The sequence below is a fragment of the Ictalurus punctatus genome, chromosome 10, assembly GCF_001660625.3.
Source record: "Ictalurus punctatus breed USDA103 chromosome 10, Coco_2.0, whole genome shotgun sequence".
NCBI lineage: Eukaryota > Metazoa > Chordata > Actinopteri > Siluriformes > Ictaluridae > Ictalurus > Ictalurus punctatus.
This window is the reverse complement of record NC_030425.2, coordinates 16,539,444-16,551,372: the sequence shown is the minus strand read 5'-3', so window position 1 is coordinate 16,551,372 and position 11,929 is coordinate 16,539,444. Positions and strand designations below refer to the sequence as shown.

The 11,929-nt window shown below is 37.1% G+C and overlaps 1 protein-coding gene across 2 annotated transcripts in view; it reads left to right on the top strand.

The window, feature by feature from the left end:
* The first annotated feature begins 2,486 nt into the window (after positions 1-2,486).
* Positions 2,487-11,929, top strand: part of si:ch1073-396h14.1 (disintegrin and metalloproteinase domain-containing protein 10) — a 30,563-nt gene continuing 21,120 nt past the window's right edge. The window contains exons 1-5 of one of the 2 annotated variants that reach the window (XM_017478438.3): positions 2,487-2,571; positions 3,414-3,516; positions 5,390-5,537; positions 5,617-5,735; positions 6,842-6,997. In XM_017478438.3, the coding sequence (XP_017333927.2) occupies positions 3,441-3,516; positions 5,390-5,537; positions 5,617-5,735; positions 6,842-6,997 (499 nt within the window). In that variant the 5' untranslated portion in view covers positions 2,487-2,571; positions 3,414-3,440. The remainder of the gene's footprint in view (positions 2,572-3,413; positions 3,517-5,389; positions 5,538-5,616; positions 5,736-6,841; positions 6,998-11,929) is intronic. The other variant, XM_017478437.3, reaches the window with a different exon arrangement.

Here is an 11,929-nt window from a genome sequence, read left to right as displayed (position 1 = left end):
TTATTTTGACATGTAAATGAGTAAAGGGTTAATAATGTGTACATGTGCAAATCCTTACTGCTTCGTATGACCTTGGGCTCAGTGTTTTTGATTAGCTGCCCTCTCTGGACTGACGCACATTGTGCAAGGCAAATAGAAAAAGTCTCATATGACCTCCAATTTGCAGGTGCAGCTGCATTTGTCTTTATCTGCCACATTCTTGGAAGAGATTATTATTACATGTTCATCACACTCAGTTTAATAGTTAACTATTTCCTATTACTTTCAAAACCAGTAAATGAGCAAATAATTGTATTTCTTATTTGATGGTCTTGCTTGAGTTAAAAATAATTTTTTTATACATGTAATATTTATATATATATATATATATATATAAAATGAGAGAGAGAGAGTGCACTTGTAGAGCTTGTTTGTGCCTTCTCATTAGTGGGTCACATGACCATAAAATAAGAGAAGTGTCACTTCTCTTACATGTCCTTGTAGATGTCATCTATATTCTAATGTTCTGGATTTTGAACTTGGCCAATACTAACTTTTGGATTGCTTTTGTCAGGAGATGATCGAAAAAGTTTCCCGTAGTGCCTTTTATGCTGAAGGAAAAAAGGTAAAATCTCTTTTCCCAAAGAATATAACGAAGTATTTATCAGCATGTCAATTTGAACAGGATGTATGATACCTGGGTGGTGCATTGGGTAGTGATGTTACCTTATAGCTTTGGGGTCCCTTATTTGACCCTGAGCTCAGGTTACTGTCTGTGTTGAATTTGTCATGCTTACCTCATGGCCATGTGGGTTTCCTTCTCTGGTTTCCTCCCACCTCCCAAAACTCTAAATTGCCCTAAAGTGTGAATGTGTTTATGGTGCCCTGTGAAAGACTGATGTGCTATCCTGAGTGTATAGATGCCCAGTGTTCCTGGGATTGGCTTTGTGCTCACTGCATCCCTTACAGGATAAAATGCTTACTGAAGATGAATGAATGAACACAAAACATTATAAACAGTGTTCTGATACCACTTTTAATTTCTGCTATTGATTCTTTCACTAATTCTCAAACAGACTTGGAAGGTAAGAAAGTAAGAAGCCCTTTATCATGTCTTTCCTCCACTTTTGGACATGAAATATTTGTCACTTGGGTCAGCTGTGCAGCAATCTGACGTTCTTAGATTAAGAATGAAAAATGATCCTGTTGCACAGTGGAGGATGGTTGAGTAAGGCATTCTGAAGCCTACTCTTGCTCAAGGCTGAGGAGAGATTTCAGCTCTGCGAGTTTTCAGGTTGTCTCTTCCTGACCTTGCGACTGGAACTCATTATCCAGCGGGCTGTGTGGAAGGCCTGAGTAACCTTGAGTAACATGGGAGGGCTGATTTGATCGTTATGCTTCAAGATCAGGCTGTTTCTTGTGGACCAATCAGAGTGAAGCAGGATATTATGGAGGTGGAGCCAAGATCAGGTTTACATTCCTAAGCCTGTATATAATTATATTCTTACTCTAGGGTTTAAAGGACACTTTTACTTGAACATTCATGTCAAGTTTTTTTCTATCATTATGAGGGAAAGAAAACATACATGCACAACCTGTGAAATATAAACAGCGGTAATGCATAATCAAACTGTAACTCTTCCTAATGTGATATTCTGTTTTACTTTAAGAGCTTTGCTAAACACTCCCTTTAGTGAATCCATCCTTCTTCCATTTTTTCCTTTTCTTTTTTTGTGTGTGGTTAGGTAACATCTTAGCAAACTTGCACGAAGGAAAGTAACTAAGAGCTAGAGACCCTGTAGTTAAGAAAATGTCTGTAATTAGCCAAAGTTTGAGTGGGTGTGGAAGCTCTTAACTCAAAAAAGCAGCTTTTGCAAAGTTGGAAATATGAACTTAATTTTTTTTAACCATTGTAATTTGATCAAATGAACATATTTTAATAGTTTTATCCTGCATTTGAATGTACTCCTAAACCCTCCTGGGCCTGGGACAGCTTCCCCAGTTGACCCCCATGATGACAGGGCTGATTATGTGAATAAGTGAAACATATATTGTATAAATTTTACCTAGGTACAGTGCTGTGAAAAAGTATCTAACCCTAGCCCTGATTCTTCTGTTTTTGTGTACATCTCATACTAAATAGTTGTAGATCTTCAAATGAAATACAACATAAAACAAAGGCGACCTGAGTAAACACACAATACAGTTTTTGTTTTTATTTTTTTATTGAAGCAAAAAAAAAAAGTTATCAACACCTATCACCAATGTGTATAATTAATTGCCCCCTTAAATTAAAATCTTGTTGTCCCACCTTTATCAATAACTGCAACCAAAAGCTTCCAATAACTGGAGATCAGTCTTTCACTTACTTCTAGGACTAGAATTTACTAATATGTTATGGATCATTGTCTTGCTGCATAATCCAATTGCGTTTGAGTTTCAACTTACAGAATGAAGACCGGATATTCTCCTTTAGGATTTTCTGGTAGAGAGCAGAACGCATGTTTCCCTCAATTACTACAAGATGCCCAGGCCCTGAAGCAGCAAAGCATCCCCACACCATCACACTTCCACCACCATGCTTGACCATAGGTATGATGTTCTTTTTGTGAAATTCTGTGTTTGGTTTACGCCAGATATAACAAGACCCCTGTCTTCCAAACAGTTCCACTTTCGACTCATCAGTCCACAGAACATTCTCCCAAAAGGTTTGAGGATCATCATGGTGTGTTTTCACAAAATTTAGTTGAGCCATAATATTGTTCTGGGTTAGCAGTGGCTTTCACCTCGTCACTCTTCCATGGAGCCATTTTTCCCCGGTGTCTTTCTGATACTGGAGTCATTATATATATATATATATATATATATATATATATATATATATATATATATATATATATATATATATATATATATATATATATATATATATATATATATATATATAACAAGTGTTTAGATGTTATTCATGACATTACAATGTATTTTCTAGAGTTCACACATGTAATTTCAGGGCATAACATACTGAAGTGCCCCTTCACATATTTTTCACTTGATCACATATTACTCGCTTAATCACATGTGGGGAAAAAGGTGTAAAGGGTAATAACTTCCTAAGCAAGAACTGACTTAAAGATTGCCTAACTAGTGCATGTGTTTGGCATGTTAGTAGAATTATAAAAGAATTATTATCAATTCTAGTGGTAGCTCAGAGCTTAAGAGTCTGAACTTGTCCTGTTATGAACTTAACACTTGACTGCTTTAATTTTTTTTTTCAATCTCTTTGGATAAAAGTATCATCTCCAAAATGGTTTAATGAGATATTTGGAACTCCAGGATAAGACCCTGCCATGATTTCATCAGCATGTCTGAATCTGCCTGTGTGTTGCTTAGGCTTGTAGAAATATATGCATTCTTTCCCCTTGCATTCACAGGAAATCACTCAAAACTGCGAAGACAACATGGCCAGTGAAGCTCTATTCACTCTGAAGATCTGTATGCTGATAATTTGCCTGGCTTTAACAGGACATTGTGCAGGTATGACGGCTTGTCTTTGGTCTCATATTCACACGTGATACTGATTTTACGGATGCTGGGATTGGGCCAACTGAAAGCGGTTAGCACAGGGTGAGCATGCCCTCCACAGATATGCTTTCTCTAGTTATATGGTCTTTCATTATTTGTATTATATAGTACATATTTGTATCACAGTGCTGTTGAATTCTTGAGTCTGACTGGTCAGAATGTGATTACTTTTCTAGTTCAAACTGTAATTCAAATCACAGGTTTATATACTCAGCAAATAAATTGTGTTAAATGAATAAAGTATTTTAAAGATAATTTTGTAAAATCCAAATAAGCTTTACAGATCTTTATCGGAACGGGTTTAAACAATGTTTTTCATGCTTGTACAATGAACTATGAACAATTATTGCACATGCACCTGTGAAACAGTCCTTAAGACACGAACAGTTTACAGGCAGTAGACAATTAAGGTCACAGTTACAATAAGTTAGGACACTAAAGAGACCTTTCTACTGACTCTAAAAAACACCAGAAGAAAGATGCCATAGGCCTGCTGCAGGGAGGCATGAGTTCTACAGGTGTGGCCTGAGAAATAAACTGCAATGTCTGTAATTTAAGACGCCTAAGACAGTGCTACAGGGAGACAGGAAGGACAGCTGATCGTCCTTGCAGTGGAAAATTAACTTGTTTAGTTGATGAAAAAACTTGTTTAGTTGATGCTTCTGTTGTTGAATATTTTTATGTTAATACAAATATTACACATGTTAAGAAATTTGCTGGGAACAAAAGCAATTGAATGTGAGAGGATGTTTCTTTTTTTGCTGAGTATATTAATGCGCTCATTCTAATGTACTGTTGTTCATAGTAACAACTTACACAGAGACTTCTATGGCAGACACTCCACATAAATCGATTTTTTCAAAATATTGTTATTTATCAAAGTAAAACATAAATCATTGATAGTGTGAAGTTTTCTGTAAGGAGATGTTTATATGACAATTATGGAATGAGTCAGTGTCAGTGCTTTGTAACAGTTAGTAATTTTTCTAACATGGGAAAGTCTTTAGGATAGTTTATGCTTTAAGTCACATGACAAGAGAGGGGAAAAAAGGCTTGTAAGGGAATGTAGGTTTATACACTATATAGCCAAAAATTGTGGACGCATGACCATCAGACCGGATTTATCCATTCAGCCACAAGAGCACTAATGAGGTCAGGCACTGATGTTGAATGAGAATGCCTGTGGCATTCCAGTTCTTCCCAAAAATGTTCAGTGGGGTTGAGTTCAGGGCTCTGTGCAGGCCACTTGAGTTCTTCTACACCAACCTTGGCAAACCATGTCTTCATGGACCTTGCTTTGTGCACAGGGGTATTGTCATGATGAAGCAGGTTTGGGCCCCTTAGTTCCAGTGAAGGAACTGTGTCTTCATATACAATTGTGTGCTTCCAACTTTGTGGCAACAATTTGGGGAAGAACCACATACTTTTGACTATATAAGTGTAGCTCTTATAATGTGAGTGATAACAGGAACTTGTTTTGCAGACATTCCACAATGTTAAATGCAATTACACACAGATAAAAAGTAAGATATGTTGTTTTTAAATAAGTACAAATTTTAAATTGTTGACAAATCCGTGCGGTATAAGGGGAAAAAACACTGATTTTAAAAGAAAATAATCAGCTTCAGGGTGGTAACAGTAACTCAGCATTAACATATGGTATATTTCGATGCCATTGCTTTGGTATGTCTTTGATTTGCCATGCAAGAATTAGTTCCATATGCACTATGTTTAACCATGTTTAATTTCACTGAAACTTTCCAGACTATTTATTCACACACATGTTTGTTTTAATTGAAAACACAATGGTAATTCCCAATTCCAGAGAACTTCAGAGATATCCGGCAGTTCCTAAGGTACTATGAGAGCCTCTCTTATGACAGAACCATGTTACTGCAGCAGCATCAGCGAGTAAGGCGTCATCTCGATCCAGAAACCCAGGTGCTTTGTCTGGACTTTGAAGCTTTTCAGAAGTAGGTACTCTTTCTCATGACACCACCATATCCTTTCATCGTTAATGAAGATGCTTCATAAAGTGGCTGTTTATCTTAGGGTTTTCCATTTACGACTCAAGCCAGACTTTGAGGGATTTGCAGAAGATTTCAAGGTCCTATCCAGCAACCAGTCATGGAGAGGCGACCTCTCTCACATATATTCAGGAGTGCTGGAAGGTACAGCAAAGGATACATGAGCGTTTTTCACAATGGAATAAGTAGTCAAAGTTGTAATAAAGATTCAGCTGACGTTCACACTAGCAAGCGACAGCTGACCATTAATTTTCTAGGAACATCTGCGACATTCAGCCACAATTTCAGCAACAAGAGACATTTGAATGACATTTTTCAGTTCTATACAAATTAGGCATGACCAATTCTATGGCGCATGTGGTCCAATGTTTCTTCAGTTCTACCAGCAATGAGTCCCCATTTACTATATGATGAGTGAAAATGGTAGATAGATGTAGTTTTGTCTGATCCTGTCACATATGACCTTTCACTAATTGTGTATAGAGACATTATGAAGAAAAATAAAGCTTGGAAGGAATTAGCAGAGATCATTGGTGCTTCTGGTGATTGTACATAGCTAGTAAATGGTAATGGTCTGCATTTATATAGCACTTTTTAACCTTAGCAGTTCTTCAAAGAACTTTACACTCTTTTTCATTCACCCATCCACACACACACTCACAAGTAAGGTGCTAGCCTGCCATTGGGAGCAACTTGGGGTTCAGTGTCTTGCCCAAGGCATGTGGAGGAGGCATGTGGCCTGGAGCTTGAACCACCAAAGATTAATGGACAACCCACTCTACCACCTGAGCCACAGCCGCCGTCAGTACAGTTAGCTTGTTTTGATAATCCGGCAACAAAGCTAGAACAAAGCTGAGCATGAAACCTAAATTTAAAAAAAATAAAATAAACAATGTTCATACTGATTAGTGCATTACTTAATTTGGGTTTAACAACTGAGCTTTAGAAGGTCTAGTAATGGCTTATAGACACCAACAAGAGACAAACTATAAATGGCACAAGCGACTTGTTGCTTGCTAGTGTGAAAGTAGGGTTCATCAGATACATGTTGCGATTACCATTGATGGATGGAATAGAGGGGGTTGACAGATTCTCTGCACCTTTACACATACTGTTTAATTAATAAAATTACATGCTTAGTCTTCTCCTTTTATTGCCCCCCCCCGGAATTCCTTGCATTTTTTGTTGAAATCCTGCAATCATCCTAATGTCTGAAACCCAAAAAAACACTTTTCTGCTTTAACACATAGATGAGGTCGGATCTTCATGCCAGGGGTCAGTCCTCAATGGCCAGTTTGAAGGCTCCATCAAAACCTCCAATGGGACATTCTACATCGAATCTATGCAGAGATACACATCTGAGTCAACAGATAATCACTCTGTAATCTACCACGAGGATGATATTGGTAAGTGATGAGTTTATTTCTTGCTTCAGATAAAATTATAGTGATCAACCAAAACATGGTTGGTGTTGGCTGTTTACTTGAGCTTTGCACTGCACAGTGGGGGACATTATAAATTCATTAGCTAGCAAAATAAATGGCCACTGTGTTCCCCATTGTTTGCAATGACCAATCACTGATCATCATTTTCCCCAAAACCAATCCCTGATCACCATTGTTCCTAACGACCAATCACCCAATGAAAAATTTTTGTGCATGCATTAGCTACCTTCCCCTGATTCATGTTGACCACACTGGTTTTCAGTCTTCTTTTGAAAATCGTTAGCCTCATAGCTCATGGCTCAATTTCAAAACTGAAGAAACAGAATTCAGACAGTATTTTGGTTGATTTACTACACCTAGTGCAAATGAATAATTGTGTACACGTTATCACTTTGCACACACAAGCGTCGTAGCTCCGCAGTTTAGGTTTTGGACTATTGATTTGTTGTTCAAATGTAACTACTGTCAGAGAGCCAATGTTGGGTGCACAGTGGCTTAGTGGTTAGCACATTTGCCTCACACCTTGAGGTTTGATTCCAACTGACTTGTATAAAGTTTCTGTTAGTAAAAGTTGTGACTGTGATAGATCTATGAGTTTATAGTCGATATTTGTAGATTGTTTTATTCATGTTGTTATTTAATTAATAATAATTATGTCAGTGGAAGATCCCCACAAGGGTAATAAGTGTGTGTTTGTGTGTGTGTGTGTGTTGTGTGTGTGCTGAAATTTAACTCTGTAATACTGTATAGCTGAAAGTAACAATGACTGGAGTGTGTGAGACGTGATGGTCATACTCAGTCATGTGACTGCAGTTACACCACCACGAGTTCATGCAGGTTTATCTCGGGCATTTCTCAGGCTCTGGCTCTAGTGACTTATACATTACATAAACACACATCAGACCCTTTTAATCATCTCAGCTTCTGGCTCCTGTCCATAAAGAGTCCCTATAAAGCCTATAGTTTAATGTATAACTTTATAAACCTATTCACTTTAAGAGCACATGATGCTGTATTTAATGTACAAATGCCCTTGAACAGACTTGCTCTAATGTATACACATCCTTGAAATCTCCGGATGGAAAAACTTGCCAGGTTTCTGTCACATGTGGAAGGAACACAACTCGATCACACGGGCTGCTGTTTCACACACTGGTGGCTCAGAGACAACAGGTCAGCAGGTTCAGTGAGACTCAAATCGTATTCCTCCTCTCTGCTTTACCACTTTGTCTCAGACTGTGATATATGATATATATGATAACATGGGTTCATTAAATTGTTATGTTTACAGTGGTTTAACGTCACTGCTTTATTCTATACATGTGTGTATGTGTCTATGTATGTGTGTGTGTATATAAATATATATATATATATATATATATATATATATATATATATATATATATATATATATATATATATACTTTGCCATGAGGTGCCATGTTGAACTTCCAGTGACCAGTATGAGGAAGTGTGAGAGCGATGATACCAAATTTAACACACCTGGGGCCTTGTAACACTAACAAGTCACATGACACCGGGGAGGGAAAATGGCTATTTGGGCTCAATTTTCACTTAGGGGTGTACTCACTTTTGTTGCCAGCAGTTTAGACATTAATGGCTGTGTGTTGAGTTATTTTGAGGGGACAGCAAATTTACACTGTTACACAAGCTGTACACTCACTACTTTATGTTGTAGCAAAGCGTCATTTCTTCAGTGTTGTCACATGAAAAGATATAATCAAATATTTACAAAAATGTGAGGGGTGTACTCACTTTTGTGAGATACTATATATATATATATATATATATATATATATATATATATATATATATATATATATATATATATATATGTATATGTAACATGGGTTCAATAAATTACAGATGTTTACAGTGGTTTAACATCACTGCTTTATTCTTCTCTGAGTCAATCTGTTCTTGCAGACCCATACTTTTCATCTTTTTGAGATTTTCTCCATATCTATATTTTTATTTCTTTCTATTCATTAACATCTTTTTTTGTTTTCTTGTTTCTTTCTTTTTTCTGTCTTTCTTCATATTGCTTCATGAGAATGACCTTATTTGCTTCAAACAATATCATAATAGTCTTGTATCATTAATAGCCACATTAGCATTTTGGTTCAGAACACAAAATATGCTGTCAATACTTAAAATGTAAGGGCCATCTTTACTAGCCAACAGTTTCATTTTATGATTATGGATGTAAGTCCCCCCGCCCATTTCCAGTGTTCCCTGCCCGGCAAATAGTTAAGTTTTTTTTTTTTTTTCCAGACTTGACTGTTTCTTGGTTCCATCTTGCAAAGGCAAGGCATGCTGCTTTAATCCACAGTCTGGAAGTCATTTTTATAAATGGGTCAGTGGCTGAGAGTAACCCTCATGTTCTTTGGCTCACTTTCCAGATCAAGGTACAGCCCCTTCTGCTCCATTTCACTCAGTCCTGCCACATTAGTATGAATAGATTTATTTTGGCTGGTTGCTGTACACCGGGGTGGCATGATCTGTTCAGACCTCTTCTCTATTTGAATGGTCAGTTATGAGAGGAACATCATGACATTGCTGTTCTGCCAACTTCTAGTCTGTCAGACCTTTACCAGATTACTGCTGTAATGTATTAGGAGGCTTTAAAGATATAAAGTGGTTTCAACAAGGATTTATGACTACCAACTACTGCTATAATTTACTTCAAAAGATAATTGACAGCAGATCTCCATTAACCATATTTAAGTGGTCTGCACTTATATAGTACTTTTTTAACCTTAGCGGTTCTACACTGTTTCTCATTCACCCATTCACACACACACACACACACAAACACACACACACACACACACACACACACACACACACACACATATACACACACACTCACTCACACCAATGGTAGCAGAGCTGCCATGCTAGCTTGCCATTGGGAGCAACTTGGGGTTCAATGTCTTGCTCAAGGACACTTGGAGTGTGGACTCGTGGGCCGGGAATGGAACCACCAACCCTATGATTGGTGGACAACTCGCTCTAACACCTATACGCTTATATACATTGGAATGAAATGACGTTTATTCAGGATCATAGTGCAACACAGAACAGTATGCAAGACTACATAAACTGCAAATACACAACATTGTGAGTTGAGTGCAAAACAATAAATACACAGAACAAAATAATAAATACACCGTACAGTAAATACACAAGACAATTAATACACAGGACATGGACTGTAAACAGTAAGCTATTGTGTAATGTAGCAGTATAGCACCAATACTGGCAGTTCTATAATATAAAGTGACTGATGAAGGTAAAGTGCAGTGTGCAGTAGTACAGTAGTGCAGTAGTAGTCTTACTGGGTTAGTGCATGTGCAGTGGTATGTGTTCTACTGGGTTAGGTGTTTGACTAGCACAGGTGAGCATTAGGAGGCAGCAGGGTGTTGAGTAATCTGACTGCCTCAGGAGAGAAACTGTTGCCGGGTCTGCTTGTGGGCTATTGATATACGTCTTTTATAACCATTAATTTCTCAGTGTGTGTGAGCACTGATGTAGTATTAGATAATATATAACAGGTTGATGAAAGTCCATTAAAATTTTTGTTATCAGTGTAAGTTAGGGCCAATATCAATTGATCTATTATCTACAATGATCTGTTTTAAGTAAAAGCAACATTTTTCAAAGCAACAAATTCCAATTACGCAACATTTCAGGACTGAAGGTCATTCTGTATCCCTGTAATCAGAGCTGGAACATTTCTCAAAAAGCCCAAAGACTTTTGCCAATGTGTATTGAGGCCTTTGTGATACAATTGAGAAACCCCAGATAGCAAATGAGTGCTGAATCATGCTTTCAACTTTCATCCAGCAGAATCTGGCTGCCAGAACAAAGCTGCTTTAGCAAAATCTTAGGCATGACAAGGACCGAAGATACAGTTGGGTTAGTAAAGGGCCCTAAAATGAAACACGTATTAGATGTGGCTGGTTTCATATTGGCAATTTTTTTGGGTTCAAAATGCCATGAAAACCATAAATGTGTCTGCTTAAAATTGAGCCATGTTCAGACAATACACTTGCCATTTCCATAATAACCCTGATGTCTCTAAACTTGAGTATATTTGGCATGGGATCTTTTGCTGTCTGAATACAAACCCAATCATAACACATAATCATAATGTTTCAGTACATTGTGTAATATTGTTCTATTTAATTTGTACCTTTATGGTGTAATGAGCATACAGTTATCTAAGTTTGACATATTGGCAAGGTAAAATAATAAATACCCAGATATTTTAAATAAAGTACACTGGAATGTCAGCCAAGAGCTTTTAGACAGATTAGTCTGTAGGATATACTGTAGAGATAGGGATATAACAAATAATACATTCAAAATGGATTCAAAGAGAAGGCACTCTTAAATTTTTTGTTCTATCGTCAGTGGTAACTTGAGGTTATCAGCACATGGGGATTAAATCTGGTATGGGATGTTCAAAAGCACATATGGATGTCATGGTCAGGTGTACACAAACTTTTGGCCATATAGTGTATTTCTATACAAACTGGCCTGAGATTCACCAAAGAAATATGGTTTATTCATAGAGCCAAAGCTCCATATAGCCCATGTAGACCTTACACTGTACACCGGGCAGCATATCTCTTCTGAGTTCTCAAAAAAACACATTTTAAATAATTTTAAGCATATTAATTTTAATGCTTGTTGAGAATGAATGTTTTCCATCATTAATAAAAGAAAATCTTTCCAGAAAATCATACAGTATTTATAATGAAATTTACTTACAGTAAAGGAATTTTACATTTTGAAGAGCAGAAGCACTGCATCCTAGTTTTGTAGTAGATTATGTTAGCATGTCCAGTGAAGTTTTCTAATCTT